General features: G+C 40.5%; 1 protein-coding gene and 1 long non-coding RNA gene across 4 annotated transcripts in view; both read left to right on the plus strand.

Moving 5' to 3' along the window:
* The first annotated feature begins 713 nt into the window (after positions 1 to 713).
* Positions 714 to 3,497, plus strand: LOC144522272 (uncharacterized). Its single transcript, XR_013502388.1, has 3 exons — positions 714 to 1,009; positions 2,411 to 2,537; positions 3,272 to 3,497. It is a non-coding gene; the product is annotated as an uncharacterized LOC144522272 (long non-coding RNA).
* A 1,137-nt stretch (positions 3,498 to 4,634) lies between these two features.
* gpc5a (glypican 5a) overlaps positions 4,635 to 21,579 on the plus strand; it is a 142,915-nt gene continuing 125,970 nt past the window's right edge. For 2 of the 3 annotated variants that reach the window (XM_078246973.1, XM_078246963.1), the window contains exons 1-2: positions 4,635 to 5,041; positions 8,179 to 8,340. In XM_078246973.1, the coding sequence (XP_078103099.1) occupies positions 4,891 to 5,041; positions 8,179 to 8,340 (313 nt within the window). In that variant the 5' untranslated portion in view covers positions 4,635 to 4,890. The remainder of the gene's footprint in view (positions 5,042 to 8,178; positions 8,341 to 21,579) is intronic. The other variant, XM_078246955.1, reaches the window with a different exon arrangement.

Consider the following 21,579-nt stretch of genomic DNA (forward strand, 5'->3'; position numbering starts at 1 on the left):
CCACAACCCACATACTCTGAGTTTATAATGGGTTTATAATAACTGACTACTTTCTAACATGTATTTTGAATAATATTTGTTTAAAGAAGTAGACCTACACATACTTCATGTCTTCTAGAGCAGCTCATAACTGATCAATTGTTTTGTCATTGTATCTTTAAAGGTGGCCCTATTTACAATTCACAACAATGTGCTAAACTTGTTTGATTTCAGAATGAGAATACAAAAAAAAAACATTTTTCTTCTTCTTCTTTGTATTGGGGCCGACAAAAACTGTAACTAATTTACATGAGCTACAGGTCGATGCGTGTGAAAACAACACACTGTGGGCTGATTTTAATGCATCGTGGATCAGCAACAGGTTATAAGTTGTTTTAATTTTTATTAAACAAACATTTACCACCTAAATAATAAAATGTGGCCAATGACGTTATAGATTAGTTTTACTACTCAGCGCTTATTTTGATTAAAATAAAAGCCATGGTTTAATATTATATATTTTCATAATGAAAAACTTTAATGGACATAAAACTGTATGACTAAGCAGGCTGCTTTCCGATATGCATGCATATATTTATTTTTATACTAAAGGGTGTTGAAACTCGCAGTGATCCCTGTCTGTATCCCTCTCCTAGTCTCCTTCCTTCGGAGAGGTGGATGCTGTTTGGTTGAAGATGTGGTCGGAAGTAGGCTACCGTAGTTTATGTATGCTAATAGGGAGAGTTGGGGGTTGTAGCTAGATATTTACGTTCAGTGGGAGCCGCCCTTCATTCACCCACATGGTTACCAACTGGTCGCCTTCGCGCCACTTTCCTAACCCCGCAATCATTTTAACCAGCGTATCTGCGCTATAGATTGACTCACGGTCGGTTCGGATTTCACTTTATGTTTCGCTTTTGTCCGCCGGTAGAAAAGTTTTCGGAATAGTTACGTATTTATTTCTCTCTTTTGTCGGTGAGAGACTACACGGCAGCCCAAGCAAGTGAGCGAAGATGGTGGATTTCGGCTGGTGAGTGTCTACGGAGCGCATGTTTATAGGCAAGGAAGTCGGGTTTTGGGTTCTGTTTTTATCTCCGTTTTGAGAATGAAATCTCTAACGATGTGTTTTAATGTGTCTGAATATCATGCTGGTGGGAATATCCCAACATTAAAACATAAATGATATGCTGGCGATGAAAACAGTGTAACGTGAGGCGCATGGCAGCCCCCTCTGCTCCACCATTGAGGGAATCATGAGGGAGATTTGAAAAGCTGTCCGTAGCATTCTTCGCTGCGCTTTAGCAACTCGTGGGACACAAATCCGGTCTCCCGATAACAACATCCGAATTATTATAAACACGCTAGGCAGATATTTGAAAAGTAAGTTTGTAAATGTGGTTAATTTGTTGCTCAGTCTCGAGTGCAGTGGTGTGTGAGTTAAAGTGCCCCCAGAACAAAGCAGCAGCACATGGGGCACTTTTAGGCCGCGCGTTTTAGCTTAGCCTAGCGGTATACATTCAACCTAACTGTATTGTTGGGTAAGCACAAACATAACATTATTAAGGCTGGTATAACATTAAGATAAAGATGGTAGATGAATACAGCCAATCCACCGGGACAGATATAGGTGTATTTTCAAACGTGTGCTCGTTTGTTGTTGGCTAAAGGCTAACGTTATTAATCAGTGTCGTCAAAGTCTAAATTTTATTAGTCTGCAAACCACATCTAAAAATGAGCCAACTGTTTACTGAAAACGCCCAAACTGCTCCTGTGCCATCTCCAAGTGTTAACGTTAGATATTGTAACTGTAGTATTAACACGGTTTGCCATGTTTTCACCAAGCTAACACCAGCTCGCAGCTAGCTAAGCTACCTGCCCAACCAGCGCACAGCTGCTGGTTGCTGCTAGCATCTGTTCCTACATGGACGGTTGTCGTGTTTTCTAGGAGGTCCGTAACGGCAAGCCACCGTGTTTTCTCTAAATAAACACGCAATTGCAAATTTCAGCGTGCAATACAACGTTGGCGTTTAGCGTGATTGTTTTTAAAGTCGTTTATGCTAAGGTTGGCGCACTTCGAGGCGCCATGTTAAAGACGATGGGGGAGGGGTGAACAACACCGTTCCCTGCGCAGGCGCTCCTGTGTCGCAGAGAACGCGGGCCGCAGGCTGTGCTGCTCATTCATGTTTTCAGTGACCTCGTGCTGCTGCGATAAATCATAACATCTTGTATCACAACAACTAACTCTTGTTTTTAATCGACTAACCAGTGATAACAAATCACATTTATAATGGAGGGAAACGTTTTTAGGTACGGTTTTAATTACAAGACATTGGTCACACATGCGGCACATATCAACCTGCGTATGTAACTTGTTGCAATGCCAAAAAGTCGTATTTATTGACCTAATCCTATGTGTCGTTTTTATTTTCAGATCCACCATGAAGTGCAGTACCCCACAGAAAATTGATACCTGGAGCAGTGTGACCGTCGTTCCCATGGTGCTGGAGGCCAGCGATGCTGTAATCAGTCCGTGTATTGTCAAAGTGCTTACAGTGCAGGTAGTTCTATGTAATATCTACTGCAGTGGAGGCACTTACAGCAATACCCTGACACTGATGTTCACATTCTTTGATGTTACATGTCATTTTGAAGTACTGTCTTTGTGCTAAGGTGCATCTAGTGCAGATAGTGAAATAGACTAGCACCTACTGCCCTAAGTGCTCCTTCTGGCATAAGGGGCTGTGATATGCGCCACCAGACCATTTTTAATTTCTAATTGGGCCTTAAATATCTTGCAGTTCTCTGCTAGTTTTGCATAGTTGCACTACAAGAATAGATGAGTTGTGCAAATCTATGCAAAACTGATGGTGGCCTGCTTGCTCTCCACCTGTTCAGATTTTTGGTTTTGGGGTGTCACATCAAACGCAATCTGTTTGCATAATACACATGTCACACTGTTTAAAAATACAGGAGTATTCCATATCGAGTGTCTCAGTTTCAGCAGTACTAAAGTGCTTATAGTGCAGGTAGTGTTTTTCTCATCTACTGCAATGTGAGCACTTGAAGTACTTCTAACTAACTGCATCTTTCTGAAGCTCAGAGGTTTTATAATTATGGGATTAAGATCTGTTAATCATCACTTGGTCAGTTTTGCTGGTTTGCATTCAGCTTTAACTGATATTTGCTGTGCAAATCCATGCAAAACTGACTAGGTTAATGAACTATGTTCTGCCAAGTGGGGTTACTTTCCATTTTGATATTTTTTTCCATTTTGATGTCCCTTCCTGTGCAGGTGGGGATTAGTAGCAATGCTGTGTACCTGGAGGTATTGCACTTGTCCCGGCCTGTATAGGAACGAGGAAAAGAAGCTGACCTTGATCCTGACCTAGTGTTTATCAGAAAACTGCTGCACTCAACTACATGTCCTGTGATGCTTTGGTCTGCATGAAATGCAAATGATTATTAGTTCATTGTAATGTTGCTTGGTATATATTAAATTGTTTACACTTTTTACTTTATCTGAATGTTTTATTATGCAAATCTCACAATGGGTTACAGGCATTAAACCACCTTAGGTGTAATACCACCTTATGGAACACTTGTTTAAACTAAATGGAATGCGATGGTCAAAGGTGTTTTTTTGTCAACAAATGTGTTTTTATGGCCAATAACCTGATTCTCCACACTTTCGGCATTCTGATTTAACATTAAAAATTTACCAGTATTTTTTTATTTTTTTTTTAGTTACATGGTCTATTGACCACAATGTCGCGACATTAAATGAATCCTTTCCAAACTGAATTTACATGCTGCATGTTCTAATCTTGTAACATAAAGTTGAGCAGCAGTGATGCAGTCTGCAATGAGCACCAGACAGACATTTAAGATCGCAGCCTTGAAGACTGCAGTTTGAACCCAGTAGTCCACATTGAATAGCAGTACTGGTTATACTAAGAATGGTTGGAGTAGTCAGACATCCATTTAGCATAATAAAAGTCCAAACAAAGGATATGCATATGCTCATAAAATGTGAATTGACCATGAAAGCACATGTACTCGATCTGTAATTTTGTTTAAGTTTGGCCTTTATGCATTTTTTGGTGGTTGGATGCAGACCCTACAAGTTGTAATAAAAATGTAGAAAAACTAACCAAATCCTTTATAGTTTTACATACTTTTTAATGCAACTCTTCTTAAAATTAAGGATTTACTGAGGGGAAAACAACTTCACATTATTTAGGACCAGCAAATTAAAACAACCCTCTAATTCATAACTTTCTTTTTTAATTTAATGAAAATTGGCGACTCCTTTTTAAGCCATTTTATTGCAATTGTTTTCTTTGCTGCTGTCTAGCTGGATTTTGAATAAAGGACATTAAAATAGCTAAATTACTCATATCTTTTGTGAACCAAACCATTAATAAATCCGTACAAATCACAGTACTAACCATGAATAAACTAATTTAATTATTTATTTTTAACACTTAAAGTGAGTTTTTGTTTTCTTAAGTAGCTAATGCACATTAAATTGTCATTAAAAGTAAATCATGAAGTCTTAAATCAGAGTTGGGGCGGGCCCACTAGATGGCGCTGTCAGGCCGCAGCTCAGCTGTACATCCAGCCAGCCGCTGAGTCCAGGTAACGTTACGGTACCGCCTCTGCTGTCGGTCCAGCGAACTTGGACAACATGCCGCTTTCAAACAGACTCGTCACACCGCTGCAACTTTCTCTTCGCGAGTCTGGACTGAAATGATTATCTGGAGCGTTTCACCGACACAAACACAAACGCCACATGGTCGACGCTCAACCCTGAAACCTGAGATGTGGACGGGACTCACCTGAGCAGACTAAAGGTTTAGAAGAAACCTTAACTTACAAACAAGCTTCTTTTTTTGTGTGGATTTTATTAAAATGGGTGTGCTGTGGACGAACTACGTTTTCTTCATGGCGTGTTGCTCTGGATTAGGGTTTGGAAGCCCAAACAGATGCGACGAAGTGCGGAAAGTTTTCCAACTCAGACAAATTGGACCAAATCAATTATTGCCGTTAAGCCCCAGACCAGGTATGTTGGAGTTAAGCATATGCAGCTGTGTGTGTGTGTGTGTGTGTGTTTTGTCTGGATAATTGTTTTTGTTTTCCCCTTCAGTTACATTGTCATAAACCAGCCACTAATACAAATCATTATTATTTTATTTATTTTGATAATTTGCACATTTACTTGATATAAATCTTCATAGCAACCAAAGCGTCAACATGCCATTGCCAACCACTGATTGAAAGAAATATCCCTGGGAGGTAATTCAACACCATATTACCTTCCTGTGGAGCTCACTTACTGCACTGTAGCGTTTTAACCTGTCATTTTCTGGCTTCTTGAAGTACTCTACTCTTGAAGTACAGTTTTTACAAAACACACATTTTAAAACACATTTTAGAGGCATGTGTGCAGTCATGATAATAATATAGACAGTAGACCAGGAGGGCCGTAGGCGGTTTAAAGTGCATCTTCATGTGTGACTTTTAAATCCAGATAGGCCTATTTAGAAGATATACTGTGTGTGTGTCATAGATTGCTGCAAGAAAACCACTCACATAACTTATTTTAGATTCTTTAGACATACACACAGTTAATCTAGTTTATGTTCAGCAGTGTATCAGGTTCATAATAAATGTTGAAATATTTCAAATACTCTGAATGCTTAGCAATAGTTACAGGAACATGCTTGGAGATAGATTTTTCCTAGTTTTTGCACAACAAAACAGCCTGTAAAAGGTATCCCTTATTGTTTACTTACACTTTATTACATGGGCTAATATAAAATATGAAACTAGGACCTAAAGCTGCTGAGATTACTTGTTGGTCCTGACTGAAAAAGAAACCACACTATGCTCCTTTCGGCTGTCTAAAGCAGATAAGTGGCTTGCCCGGATAAACAGGAATTATTTTGTGTAAAGTTAGGTAAACTGGGCTTCACTTAACTTTTCTGAACACCACCCATAATGTAATTCCACATGATACTTCTCTACAAGGTTTAGGGGGGGAATTATGGGGTGTGGATATTTCATGTGGGCTGTCATTGACTGGACGGCTTGTATGCTGCTCTCTCTCGGAAAAGTAAATCTTTTAATTGTGTTGACTACCATCCTGCCACAAACTGCTCCCTACAAACTTCACCACTCCTTTCCTCTGCCGCTGTGATGAAACTGATTACACTAACAGAAAACCCCCAAATTCCTCCTAAACCTCTAAATAACCCTTATAAATGCCATCACCACTCCTGCCCCTAAAATGAGCCAGAGTGAATCTAAATCTCCGTGCTGTTTCTTAACTGAGTAGTACTTTCTCTGAGATAAATTGTGTGCGCAGTGGGTGCCTCTGTTAGTAGGCCTAGTGATGATAAGCTCCTGATCTCTACTAACCCTGTAAAAACACTTGCTACTGTTTATAGCTGCACCTCTGTTGACCTTTCTGGCAACCTCACACCCGTCCTCCAAGTCCAAATGCATCTTGACGTTGGAAAGATGGAAATCGTTTCCTTGATGGATTCAGATATATGAACTGAAATACATCAGATAGTGTAATGGGAGATAGCTAGAGGTGTAGTCAAGTTATCAATAATTGGGCGTGTGGGCTTGTGAAAAATAACTTCCAGAAATTCCAGGAATCTGAGAGAGAGCTGTTTCCATGTTTTCTAGTACCAAACAGCCTTTAGTTTAGGTCAGAACACAGTAAGTCAGAAGTCTATCTCTTAGGCCAAAATAAGCTGCTCTTTTTCGAAATAGTTCCCGGGAAGCATTTAGGTAAAAAAAAGCAAGACCTGGGGCTCTTTCAAGAGGTCTTATCTGGGAGAGTTTAAATTCCTCCACGTGTGCCATCGCCCGCTCTGCTCCCTCTTCTTGAACCTCGCAGGGAGCTGATAGCAACAGCTCTGGCAACAGCTCGGCACACTCTGTGCCTAGACATGTCAGAGAGGCTTTTGCAGAGTTTTGGGTCTCTTTTAAGATGTTTTGATTGTCCCCTATGTGTGCAGATTGCTTACATTTGTCCGTAGTGGAAAACCTGAGACATCACTTATTGCTTATGCGATAACGCTCTGACTCAGATCTCCTCTCAGGATATACGTGTTTTGGTTTTCTTGCTCCACTAAAACATATTTTAACTTGCTAGAAATACGTAACCATTGTGTTATACTACTTTACATACTTTACATACTTGTTAAGATTGTAAGATGTTAACTTATGTTTAAGGCATATAGCCTACTACCATTATGGTTTTTAAATGATTTTATATGAACAGAATAAACTGCCGATGTTTCACCCCAGACATGATTAGCTCTGGGTTTCCAATTTTCTTTATACACCTTGTTCTTAGTTTATTTGTGCTACTGCGTGTGTCTCTAGGATGGCAATCTCAGTTTGTTGCTCTTTAATTGAAATATATCAACGGGGATTGTTCAGACATTCATGGTCCCCAGACTGACTATGATCATGATCCCCTGACTTTTCCTCTAGCGCCACAGGTTGACCTTTTGTGGTTCTGAGTGAAATATCTCCATTGAATAGATTGCGTGGCTTTCGACTCTTAGTCTTGTTCTCTTGCGGTTGAATGCTGCGAAACGAAGCTGCTTCCCACTTTGGACAGTTGTATCATGCAGATAATACAGAAGATGTTTAGACGCACTCACTTACTCATACTCCCCTTCGGGCGGTTTAAGGTGTCTAATCCACCTGACTTGCATGTCTGTGGAATGTGTAAAGGAAAGTGGGGCAATCATAGAGAGCATGCAAATCCCCTGCCTCATGTTTACGATTCTCAAGTACTGTATCAGCATTACATTCAAGTCACAGAGGTAAACATTCCTTTCTCTGAAAAATACAGGTCGTTTTTCCACCATGTACCTGTTCTGAGAAAAAAATCTTAAATAAAAAGATTATGTTTGCTGCACAATTAAAACATATGTTTAACCCATATACCAAGTTTATTATCAGTTATATTTGACTATGTTGATGTTACTTATTGATTATTTTGTATTTTTCAAGAATATCATGTGTTAATATTTTTCTTGTGAGCAAAAACATTTGTCATTTATGGCTTAAGTGGATTAGGAAATCAAGTTGAAGATTGATAAACTATTTTAATCCTAGCCCCTTGTCTGTTATGTTTTTAAGATCATAACATTTATTTCCAATGACTCTTAGGTTCAGACCTTCAGGTGTGCATGTCCAAGAACCTGACCTGCTGCACCAAAAAGATGGAGGAGAAGTACCAGGTGGCGGCCCGGAGAGACATCCAGAACCTCGTCCAGACGTCCAGCTCCAGCCTCAAGTTCCTGATCTCGCGCAACGTTGCTGCTTTTCAAGGTAAGAGTTAACCAGTGTGTGTGTGTTTAGTCATCACCGTTGTAAAGGTTGAACTTCATAAACACATGTTGAGATGAGAGCGCAAATGTTTACATGGGTAATTGTAGATGTTTGTGTGTGTTTCCGAGTTGGAGTACACATTTAGGAGTTTGGGTTTGTGTGGGTGTTGTAAAAACAGTGGATGAGTCAGTGCATGTGTGCGTGCAGTGAGGCTCCACTTCAGAGCAAACAGAGGAGGGTCTGTCCTCCTTCCAGATCTACCGCTACACTCTGATCTCGAGATTAGATAGGTTGGCTGTTCCTATAGGAGACTGTAAGGGTGAATGTCTGTCAGGGATATGTACTGGGGCTTTTACTAATAGCTTCTCTTCCTGTGCAATGTGTCCTGCTTTACTGTGTCCTAAAAGAGTCCTAGAGTTCTGGAACGCAGTTATCCCATCATAGACACGTTGTAAACAGGCTGCCACCCATCCCCACATTTGTTTTCAACCTCTTTCTCTCATTCATTGTTTTCCATTAGTCTCCATCCTTTCATTCAGCAATGACTGACAGTTAACTTACAGGCATCAACGTGCCTCTGTCTGCGTGCTCTCCCTGCCCAGCGTAGGATGTTTCACCCACTCGAGCTGATTGATATCATATGAAAGCTAAAATGAGTGGGAAACAAATACAGAGCTTATGACTTGAATGTACAGTCTCAGACATATCATTAAGCCAATTCTCTTTAACGATGTCTCTCACTTTAAAGACGTGCTGTTATCCTCCTCCTAAACTGAAATGATTTATAGGAGAGTCTCGGCATGATCACAGTGTTCTAGTTGAGGTTTGTAGGGGCAAAGCCCTGTTTGTGTCGTCAGACGTTTGATGTGTCTACCCTGAAGGTGAACGCAAATACTCAGCATTTATGAAGTTTATGAAGCATGCCACCTTTTAAAATACTGTTAACTTAAAACAAAGTTGCAAACAGCTTTATGAAAGTTGTTGGACAAGCAGAGATGTTCACGTCATTTGTTGCAAGTCCAAGTCAAGTCTCAAGTCTTTGAGCTCGAGTCCAAGTCAAGTCTCAAGTCTTTGAGGGGCAAGTTCAAGTCAAGTCTCAAGTCTCTGGCCATCTGATCTGTCCCTAACACTGTATTGTTAAATCTTATGAATTCAAAACATGTTCTGTAGCTACCATCCAGACAGTACAGTATCAAAATCAGTTGTTGGATAACTTCATGGGGTCTACTTAACACATCCCTCTAGACCTCGGACCTGGTGAAATATTAACCTAAGTCTGTCACATCATATGGATACAACTATAAAGATACAATTTGCATGTTCCCAGCATTAGCACAACACTTTGCGATGGTTAGCTTGTTACCTGTGATTATATATGCTAAATGTAACGTTTCTTTCACTCAAAAAAAGTGGAAATCAAGAGAATAGTGGCAGCGCCACACCAGTTACAGAACAACATGCATCTCAGTGTCAGTCCAAATTACGCACAATAAGCAGTATGAACTCACTGATGTAATGCCATTTATTTTCTAAGTGTTAGTACGCTCAGTGAAACTGAGTCCAGCGCGAGGGAGACCCGACTCAGAGGAGGAGAGGTTAGTGAGGCCAGCGTCTCCACGGCAGGTGACAGTGCGCACGGATCCGCTGCGCCACGCATGGATGAAATAATGAAATAGTAAATAGGACTACAGTAACAGAAATATGTGCAAAATTAAGACAGTGAAGACGGCCCAGTGTTTGGTGGACCGGGTACACCTTGTTCACTTAATAGCCTACAAATCATCCACGTGATCAATTACGCATCACATGAGTTTGCCCACCCGACACAGCGTTTGTTCCTGGGGAGATGGATCCGTGTGTCCCGCCTCCTGTGCGCCATGGATTTCTTAGCCTCAGCAACCACTAACTATAAGATACAATTTGCCTGTTCCCAGCATTAGCACAACACTTTGCGATGGTTAGCTTGTTACCTGTGACGATATATGCTAAATGTAAGGTCTCTTTCACATTAGTGTGTGACTGACTGACCTATCTGGGTGCGTTTTGATGCCTGATGAAGTTTGACGTTGTTGATCCAGCATCATTTATCTTGGTGCCACACACTTTACATGTAGCAGTTAGCTTACTGCCTCTGTTTACCAAGTTATTGAAAGCAAAACTAATGAGAAAAGGCATTTGGTGTCGCCATCGGCAATGCATATTTTGATATGCGAGTGCGCGCACATAGGCGCATGCGTTACGTTGCACATTATGGCAAAGGGCAGGGGACCTACAGCTCGTCATACGTTTCCCCTTATATGCGCCAATAAAAGAAAATAGAAATACATGAATACATTTTGATTTAAAAAGCAATAATTGCATGACAACAGGTTGTTGACGAGTCTCGAAGCTCGAGTCCGAATCAAGTCTGAAGTCAGCCGTTTGTACGACTCGAGTCCGAGTCTCAGACTCGAGTCCCCATCTCTGTGGACAAGGCTGGCGTTATTAAGTATTAAACTAACAAAAACGTAGATCATCTCTCAATGGAACAAATAAAAAAAAAAAAGTTTGTTTACCTAACTTGTTTTTACTTAACGTCCGGGTAGAACACCCCTATGCACGTACATACACTTTAACAACGTTGGGCAAACGGAGGCGAGTTATTTCAATTGTTGGTTTAAAGTGTATACATGTTTGTTTCATATCTCAATACCATCACTTTTACTAGCGTTAGGTTGGAGACCTAATTTACCTGTTGGGCCACAGACTAAAGAAAATGACAGCCTGAGTTTCCCCAACACAACAGCAGCAGTTGATGTTGCCATTGGGTTTATTTAGTTTATCAAAGACCCGAGCAAAGCAACACATAAAATAAGCAAAGCAGAAACGTCAGATGACGTCGGGCCACCGTGTCTAATTATATATTAACGGGTCACACACCCAAAACATGAAATTTTTAGCAAATGTTACTTTAAACAGGAATGAGTATATTTGTTGGGGATTGTTTCCAGCAGGGGATTATTATTAATTTAGTGCTCCAGTGAGTATTTACAGCAGCCGGACAGTGTGTGTGGGATTGACTCAAATGAAGAATAGGTCAACAGACCATTTATTTTATTTGTTGGGTTTTTGGAACAATGAAGGACTATGGCACAGAAGAGTAAGCTAAATCAGGCTTTCGCTACACAGACAATACTACTCTCGTAGTCTAAGAGTCTAAGAGCTGGCTGGTTTGTTCGCACAGGACAAGTCAAAACAGCAGAAGCTGGAAGCCCTTTCAAAATACTCACAAAACGAGCAGCAGTCTCATGGTTTCATCTGTGGAATGGCAGCCAGTGTGCTCTCCTGCCAAACCAAACAGAGATCCCTGTCAACATCGGCTCTCATCAGTCAACAAACATTGGCGGCTGCTACATCCAGGCTGTGTAATACAAGTGGCAACAGACGTTTAATATGAGACTTAAATTGCTAGAGTCGCTGCAGCAGAGTGACTGCTCTCAATGTTACATTTATTAAGTCATTATGTAGTGTTCCTAACACTACATTTAGGAATGTTTTTGTGATTTTATTTAACTGCAGTCCAAACAAGGGCTGCAAACTATTCTTTTCATTATTGGTAAATCTGATGATTATTTTCTTGATTTATTGAATAATTAGACCATGTTTACATATTCAGATTTCTTCTTTAGGCCAGCCAACAGTTGAAACTGAAACCAGAGCTATGTTGATTGACTGGTCGTTTAAAGGTACCCTGTGGAGTTTTTCTTGTAAACAAACAAGTCATGTTTACATCCAGTTTCTCTCCAACACACATTGTGTGTATCCATGGGGATCTAAACATGTTGAATGGGTTTCCTTCCTCCATAAAACATTTGCAAAGCTGTTTTTTAATATTTAAATCCTGCGTTGTTAACATTTGCTTGCCAGCAGTCTTCTTCATCGCTGACTTTAGCCACTTTTACACATAGATATTCCGTAATACTGACGTAAGGATTATTCGCCATTACGGAGGAATAATGCTGCCCCAGTGTGTGATTTTTAGACAGCTTGCTGGCATTTGGGAAGCAAAATAGGCGTGACGTGTAACACAACAGCATCGGCTGTGTGTGTGTGTGTGTGTGTGTGTGTGTGTGTGTGTGTGTGTGTTCCCGCCATGCCGGCTGTCCTTTTTATACAGACGTCGATTCTGCTCTGTTACTACCTACGCTGACGGATTAGACAACTCTGTCCCACCATTCCGTGTCCGTACATTTTTATACAAAATGGCGAGGCAGAATAACATTTCCGCCTTGAAAAGGCTGTGTAAAAGGAGCATTTGTTGGCACGTTACCACCACCACCTGGTACATAGCTGGTAAAAAGTGGTTCATATTTATCATAACTTTTAATTAATTACACATGAAAAAAATGTGTACCACAAACAAAGGCAGGATTGGTAACCATTTTCAATATACACTTTTTTTTTATTAATTGTTTGAAATGGTCTTTACACCGCGACAGCAATAAATAACTTATGGGCTCTGAAAAAGGAGTGAAAAAGATCCGTCATCTGTAGCTGCTGTAATCCTGTAAAAACGGCCACCGATCACTGCCTCGCGGTCCGCTTGGAAAGAACCAATGAAATGCCTCCTTGCCCCGCTGCGCGTACTCTACCCCTCCCGTGTACGAGCCTAGGCTCAATGTGCGTCATCGCCGCATTGCTAACAGAAGTCGTGTTTGTTTTAAACATACGGTATGATCATTACCAACTCTGCCTTAAAGGAATACTTCACCCTCAAAATAATAATTTGTAAATCAATTACTCACCCCGTGTTACCTTTTAACTATTACTCCCTATATTCTCCGTTTTTGGATTCTTTGTTTACCGTAGAGGCATGCGAGAAAAACTAACTTTTCTTTACAAATTCAAGGTAATGGGGTGAGTAATTTAATTTATATACAAATGATCATTTTGAGGGTGAAGTATTCCTCAACTATTCTTTCCCGCCTATTCAATATTGTTTGTCTTGCTATTAAGGTAAATATGTGCTGATGAAAGCCGATGCTTGTTCAAATGTTGATGCAGACTCTTTGACTCAGTCTACAATATCTGTTTACACACACACACACACACACATACACACATACACACACATACACACATACACACACATACATACCAGAGATAGAGAGCCACCCACGTGGCATTGTTCTGTTTGGCCGTAGAGGTTTTAAGAGCCTTTGTCACATAGAGAAAACTCACTGTGGCACCATATGTATGGGAAGCACGGAGGGACAGAAATGTCTGGCAGGTTCTTAGATCTTAACAGAGTGGGGGGGAAGGATCTGTTTTGCTGTTCATGTGCAGAAATAAAAGAAACACAAGTCAAGCATTTAATTCGTCTTTCCTATCCAGGGAGTGTTCAATGATGCTGAATTAATATATGAGTGAATTGTTTATTTTATCTTGTGTGACTGTGAGTTTTGTTTTGGGTCTTTTCAGATTATAATGGAAGTGAAAACGGGCCAACAACTTTACAGGTGGTTTTGAAATTGAAATATAATTTTACGTTGACTGGCTGCCCTCAGAAGTATTACTGTTCTGCTTCATCATAAACACTTTTGTGGAGTACAGGAAGAAATATATATCTCTCTTAGGAGGTGGGTGGGTTTGGTCTCTGCAGAAAAACAAGTCCCTTAGTTTTAGTCTCCGAATGATTGGCAGCCTGCGCTGTAATTTGAAAGACAACAGAGAACAAGCAGAGTGTATAATGCATTGCAACCACAGACAGGAAGAAGGACGAGTTAAAAGGGGGCAGGCTAATGTGGTCATTTGTTTTGTGCAAAGCCTTCAATTAGGCATCTTTTATATGATGCAGCTGAAGGGAGAGGGGGGTTTGGGGGGGTGAGGAAATTAAAGGAATGTAGATGGATAACAGTCTGAAGCACTCAGGAGACACTGAGAAATAACACAGACCAATAAAATGCTATTTTTAATGTTTGTTTTCCTGGGGGACTTGATGTTTTTTCTGCTTGTAATGGGCCACGGTTATAAAAAATCTTCAAGGGCATATGTAGAAAAAGCACTCAATGCTTTAACATAGTGAGTAACACAAATGAAATGAAAACAAGTGCTTGAGATGTTAATTGTGTGTTGAGCTTCAAAGCACAGTAATGGCTCATTACATTTTTTGGTTTGCTTTAGAGAAATGTGCCTTAACATTTTGAATATCTCGTCCTTAAATGAACCTGACCGCTGCCTTTCAAGTCATTTCATAGCCAAAAGATAGCTGGGCAACTGGGGTGGAAAAAAATAGAAAGAATAAAGACGCAGACGGCCTTTGAGCTTTCCAGCACATCACTTTTTTTTTTCTCCTGGTCTGTCAGTAAGTCTCTCAGGACTGCATGTTTTCATTCACCGGTTGTGAGGTTCCTGCACGTCGCCTACACAATGCACAAATATTCAGCCTGCTGAGCAGGGCTTCAGGGGAGATCTTTTTTTTTTTTCCGCCCTGTGCAGGTTTGTCTTACATCCATGGCAACCAACCTGTGCATTTCCAGCGCCCCGTGGGGCAGGAGTCAATAAAACTCAGAAATGGAACCCACTATGAATCAGCTGTTGAGGTGCCTGAGAGACTGTCTGGGGAGAAGCACTCAAATCACAGCAAAACGGTCTGAGATCACTAGATCAAAGGAATGCCCTCCTTTGGGACAAGCTGTGATTTGAGGAACTATCAAAGCAGTGTGTTAACTGCAAAACTGAAGGATACTCCAACTTCTGTAAATAATACAGTCCGTGTCCTTCCTTATGTGAAATAAGATGGAAAGGATTTTGTTATAACTTGGTCCCTGATGGTGTGGTAAGTCATCATGGTCCAAATGAATTCCGCAACAACTTTAAAACATTTCATTAATGATTTTACATTTGCATGTGCAGTTACATCGCATATAAGTGCAAGCCTAAAAAGGGCAATCATAAAAATATGAACTGTTAGTTTTGAACATTTTGGCTTGTGACCCCTTAAAGGAATACTTTCATCCACTTGGTTGTGGAGATTTGGATAGAAGAGCGAACCCATTCCCATATCTGTGCGTTAAATATGAAGCTACAGCCAACAGCCAGTTAGTTTAGCATAATGACTGGAAACAGGGAGTAACTGCTAGCCTGGCTTTGTCAAAATGTACCTATATCCACCACACCTACCAGCACCTATAAGCTCAAAGGAATAAGCATACTTTCCAAAATGTGCAAACTTTTGCTTTAAAAGAGTAGTTTGACTTGTTGGGAAATGAGAGGATGGGATTAAAATCGATACCACAATCATATGTTTGTTAAATATTGTGCTAGAGCCTGCAGTTAATTAGCCTATCTTAGCATAAAGACTAAAAGCAGCTAACCTGGTTCAAATCCTCAAATCAACACATCAAATGCTCACCAGTCAACACGCTACATGTGGTTTGTTTAATCTACTAATGCAGTGCACGTTCAAAACTCTTGGTCTGAGGTATTGCTGCTTGTAGCTTTCTCCAGAACAATTGTTCCCCCAAATTAATTTACAGGACTCCAATGAAACTCAGCTGTATACTACTGTCTTACTGTGTACTTCTACTTCAGAGGAAAACATTGTACTACTACATTTACCTGACAGAGAAATGTAACTGGTTACACTGCAGATTCAGATTTTACTCTCAAAATATCACAATTGAAATAGGATGCATTATTATTCATTAAACTATCCAGCATTAGGCCTATATTAAAGTTGAAAGCTCCACCTTGAACATATGTTAAGTCAATTTAAGTAGGCTACATTGTGCTAATGCCTCTCTTTCACTCTTCAGTAACTTGTTCAGTAAATATTTGAATGCAGACTATCAGATTATATTGAACATTTCAGTTAATCTAGTCTTGCCAAAACCAATCATTTTGTCATTTTAGGCAAACTGATTTCATGTAAGATTTTATCTGATATAGCCCATCTCATCATTATCTGAGGAAAAACACACTCGCCTGTTCAACTGACTTCAGCAGTTTAGATAACAGACACTCAACTGTCCTACGGTATTTACAAACATGTGACAGACTTATTACATGGCTTGGTTGAATTCTAAGGCATTCTGCGGTCTGTTATTTGTTGATAACAGACCGTTGCTAAGGATAACACACCGTTGCCATGCATAGCAGAGCGTTGCCATGGACGCAGTTCTGCTCACTCTGGAGGACAGCTATCAATCCGCTGAAAGAAGTCCAGATAATTTATCAGCTGTGGCAAAAAGTGGGGAAACGTGGATCAACTTCTGTCCTCCAATTCAAGCAATGACAGCAGATCTGGTGAGCGTCTATCGCTACATCTTTATATACGGTCTCTGATCGCTATGCAGTAACTTCAGCCGTAGGAACAGCAACGCTAATTAGTTAGCTTACATTGCAACATGTTTAACATTACAGGTGTGGCAACTGCAGCGGCTGTGCAAAAAGGAAACAAGATGAATGAGGGCATAAATGTCAACATAAATATTCCCAAAGAAGCCATTCACCGTGTCTCAGGTCACCGTCAACGGAAATGTTCAATTTAATGTGAATTAGAGCAGCCAATAGTCCGCTAGCTCACTACAACACTGCCATGCCATGTCAATTCCTGCAGTGAGTAAAACAGCAGCTTGGTAATTTGTCCACCTATAGCTAGCGATAGCACGGCAGCACCCCATAACAGCCCAACTCATAAAATGTATACGACTACAACCACAGCCTGTAAGGGGGATAAAATGCGTGCCAGGACCGGACCGGTGGCTTTTGCCAGAAATGTATTCGCTGCAGGAGGGGGAGATACTGTGGTGTTGAGTAATAGCCGGAGGGTTGCATTAAACAGCTGCAGAGTTTACGTTGCTATGGACACAGGATTCCAACCGTAGAGACGGAACGGACTATTTTCTTTAGCGGAAGCAATACAATCGTATTTAAATCAATAAAGTCCTTTTTAAATCAATATTTTGTGTCAAATTATTAATTTATTTGGTAAATAGCCATGTAATAAGTGGGATAATGTAGAGTGAGGCAGTTGTTATAGCGAATACAACCCCGACAGGGTGATCAGGAGAATGCAAACCATGTGGGCATGGTTTGCATTCAGTGGCAGGTGAGAGAGGTGTGGGGATGGCTCATGAGCAGTGCCAGGTAAGTGGATTGGTTCACGCTGGTTGAGATTATGGGGTCTCCGTGTTTTTCCGACAATAGTTTGCACGCATTTGCTCTGGGGGCTTGTTTACTTTATAAGATTCCTTCCTTTGAGACTGTTTACAGCCGTACAACAGAGTGCTGCATTGCATGCATCCGTACACAGCCTGCGCGTTGCTGTCCAACCCATCCACAGGCAAACATTTGGAAAATATAAAAAGAGAGACTGGAGATAGTAGTACAAAGTCTGTTTTTAACATCCCGTTGTTAATCTTAAAGGTGCAATATGTATACTGACAGCTAGTGTTTAAAATAGTTACTGCAGTACAAATTCAAAATACTGGAGAGAGTCGTCTTCCCCCACCCCTCCGACCCATACTCGAAGTTCACGGAGGTTGCCAGGCTGAGACTGCAGCATCCATAGTCTCGCTTTGCCAGACCATGACCAGAACATCCACAACAATGTTGCTAGACGCTTGTCTCACATAGCCAGACATTACTTCACAGCACAGCGGAGTAGCTAACGTTAGATGCTGGCTAAATTGACAGTCATAGGAGCCCATGATCACACGGAGCTCTGTACCCAACTGACAGACACAATTTTTCAGCTTAGAATTACGGTAGGAACCGCTAAACACAACAGCCTTGCCGTCCTCTCCACCCGACTGAACACACTTTATTGGTTTAGAATTACGGCAACAATCACTAAACACACTGTAAACTCACTGTCCTCCCGATTTACAGCCCCCCTCTCTTGGCTTAAAATAACTCACCATCGTTGGCTACGTCCGCTGAACAGGCTACACGTTGCAAACAGCCGTGGCCCGCTTGTCTGGTCCTCTGGTAACATTAGCAGGGTTAGCATGGCGGCGTTTACCAGGACCAGTCGGGATCACTTTACTGGCTGTGTCTCAATTTATTTTTGCAAGTAACCAACTCGGGTACTCTAGCTATATAATTCAATGTGAGTACGCAAATGTTGAAATGACATAAAATGCCCGTCCCTTGTAGCCCTGATAAATTAGCTTGAAGCTAAGGCTTAGCTACCTGTTCAGGAGGAAATTAGCCAACTTGGCATCCTTTTGGGCTCTAAGCTGTCTCCATCTTTCAAATACATCTCCAATATTTACCTGGGTTTTGTAACATCTCTGGTCACGCAACTGTTAGAAACATGCCGTTATTTTTTTAGGTTGGGTAGAATTTATCTTCGTTGATCCCGTTTGTTTGCTGCTTTCATGGTATATCTGGGCAGTTGAAAAATTCCGTCACGGAACGGAAATTTCAAAAGGAGAACATACTGGCATTAGCATTGTTGTCAGAAAAGATAGTATTTCAACTTAGCATGTTTCCTTAATATCTGATGATGCAATAGGGTCATTTTTGGATTTATTACAGTAAATATATTACATATTGGACCTTTTAAAACCTCCACCAACATTACATTACCACTTGATGAGAGCGGCTGTTATAAATTTAATGCTGCTGTAGTTATTTGAAAGTCTGTGGCATAAAGCTGTTGTGACCATTAACACTAGGTGGCTTGTGGTCTTCCTCCCAGTCAATGTGTCATTTTGGTTTCTAGCCTGGGAAGAAAGGAAAAAAAAGGTGTGGTCAACATGAGACATCCAGCAGACACAGTTAGTCAATCTCTGCTTTTATATTTGCTCTGCTTCTAATTGTGAGCTACTGTTTTGTCAGGAACACAAGTGCTGCTGATGAATGTAAGATTAAACAGTCAGGGCTGAGTGCTGGTTTATATAAGTGGAAAGCTACCCTGTTGTGCTAAGGACTTTCTATTTGCACTCATAAATGCTAATTGTGTTTCTGTTTACCAGCTTTTAAAGGATCCACACTGCCACATCTTTTTACTAATTTAATTGAAAAGGAACATAGTTGAATAGCAGTGGCCCCACAGCTTGACTGAGAGGAGACCACAATCGGCTGCAAAATTACAGCAACACATTGTGCCAAACAAGAAGGTCTCAGTAGGGGGTTGAAGTAAAGTTGTTTTGATTGCTGCTGATTAGACAGATGATGTTTTTTAGCAGAGTGTCTATTTCAGTGCTTAAAGTCTGGTTGTGTTACGTCCAATAAAGTCAGCACTGTGTTGGCTAACGCCCATACCATATGACCACAACATCCTGGGTTTGAGTCCTATAAAAGAATATTTTTTAATATAATTGAAACAAATCATGCAACAGACAGGAAGTTAAACTAAATTTCAACTTTGACCTAATCTTCAATGCTAGTCGCCCCTAGAGGCAAGATAGGTTTACCAATTGGGCAAAGCGGGCAACTGCCCTGGGGCCCCAATACTCATTAATTGCCAATTTGTTTCGGTCTTTAGGCAGTTCCTGCATTATTACCAGTCTTGTAGAGAAGCCTGTGTCACTATTTTCATGGTGTATATTCTTAAATACATTCTTGTTGTTTGAACTAAACAATTGGCATTGCCATCTTTATAGCCCTAAGCTTGTGCTAGTAGTAAAAAACATAAAAACAATCAAAACAGAAGTTATATTAGTTATCAGAAGGGCCAGTTAAAGCTGAAATCCATAATAGTAAAATATTCTTATTTTAACAATTTTGTCGATTAGCCTAGGTGAAACTAATGGGTGAGACATTAAAATCAGCACAGCTATTGAGGTTGGAGATGCAATTCATAATCTGCTATTTAGAAGTTTGTCAGGTTGCACTTAGTCTATATTGATGACGTTCCACTTACAGGATTGCTCAGATGCCGCCGGAAATTTCGCCTGATGTCCCTCTATTTAGGCCGGATGTCCGTCACCTCCGCTTTCTTTGTGTTAAACTCTGGTCGATTTGTGAGGACTATAATTAACTCCTTTTCAGATCACTGCAGGGTAAATCCAGACAGCTAGCTAGACTATCTGAGTTTTTCTGTTGCACGGCTAAAAAACTTTTGAACGTAGACACGTTCCACCAAAACAAGTTCCTTCCTGAGGCTATTTTGCAGCGGCACTGTCATTGTGTCTGGGGCTTAGTGCCGCCCAAGACGATTGTGATTGGTTTAAAGAAATGCCAATAAACCAGAGCACGTTTTTCTCCTATCCCGAAATGCTGTGTGGACTAGCCAGTCCCTCAGCAGCATTGTGAAGGAAGGTCTAGCAATGTGAGACTAGGTTGCCCTTGTCTGGTTTACAATGTCAATAAAACCTGACTGCATCACTGAAATAAATGAAATATGTGTGTGCTAAATGGTTCATTGTGTAATTTGAGCAGTGTAAACTTTGGCCTATTAACAAGTGACAAAAAATATATTTTGGATTGTATCAATTGACAAATTTCCTCTGTTGACTAGTTGCTTCAGAAGTCTAAACACATTTTTTTTTCTGTATTTACTTTAATATTCCAGCATGATTACCAGGCCACTCTTCAAGGGATATCATGCAAGTTGTTCTAAAAGCAGAGCTGCAGCAGCCACCACACTTACCTAACTGCTCCTTTGCAATCCACATTTCTCCAAGAATTTCAAGTTCAAAACCGTAATTTCTTACCGAGGACAGATATTGTGCTGTGACCAGCCCTAAACAGCACTGCATCACTGACTACAGTAACATAGTGTTCCCTTCCAGTAAAGTTTCTATGTTGGTCACAAATTGGCTGCTCGCCTCAGTCAGGGAAAATATGCTGCTTTTTATAGGACTCTGCATTTTAGGATCTTTTGTCTTGAAAATGAACATTCCTCGTGTTACATTTGCTTCAAGAAACACCCAGCTGTCTCACATATAAACTGCTTTTTGATTTATCATGTCAGAAATTATATTACTGGTTATGAAAAAACACCTGATAGTACAATATAAGAGGTGTGAGATAAAATATATCAGTTTGACATTTTGATTGGGCGTAAGCAGTGTGGAAGAAAAAGTTCTCTCAGGTCCAATTCAGTGGCTGGTTCAGATGAGTTTTATTCACTGCGCAGTGGAGACAGAAGTTCACAAGAAGCTGTAGAATTCTCTCCGACACCAAAAAAATCTGGCCAGGGTTTTTATACAAGTTTACAGGAAACAACAGAATAAACAAATACTGAGAAGACATTTAACTCACAAGTCTGAGTAGATTTGCATAGACTCAATACTGTCTACTTCA

Source organism: Sander vitreus, chromosome 1 (assembly GCF_031162955.1).
Source record: "Sander vitreus isolate 19-12246 chromosome 1, sanVit1, whole genome shotgun sequence".
Taxonomy (NCBI): Eukaryota; Metazoa; Chordata; class Actinopteri; order Perciformes; family Percidae; genus Sander; species Sander vitreus.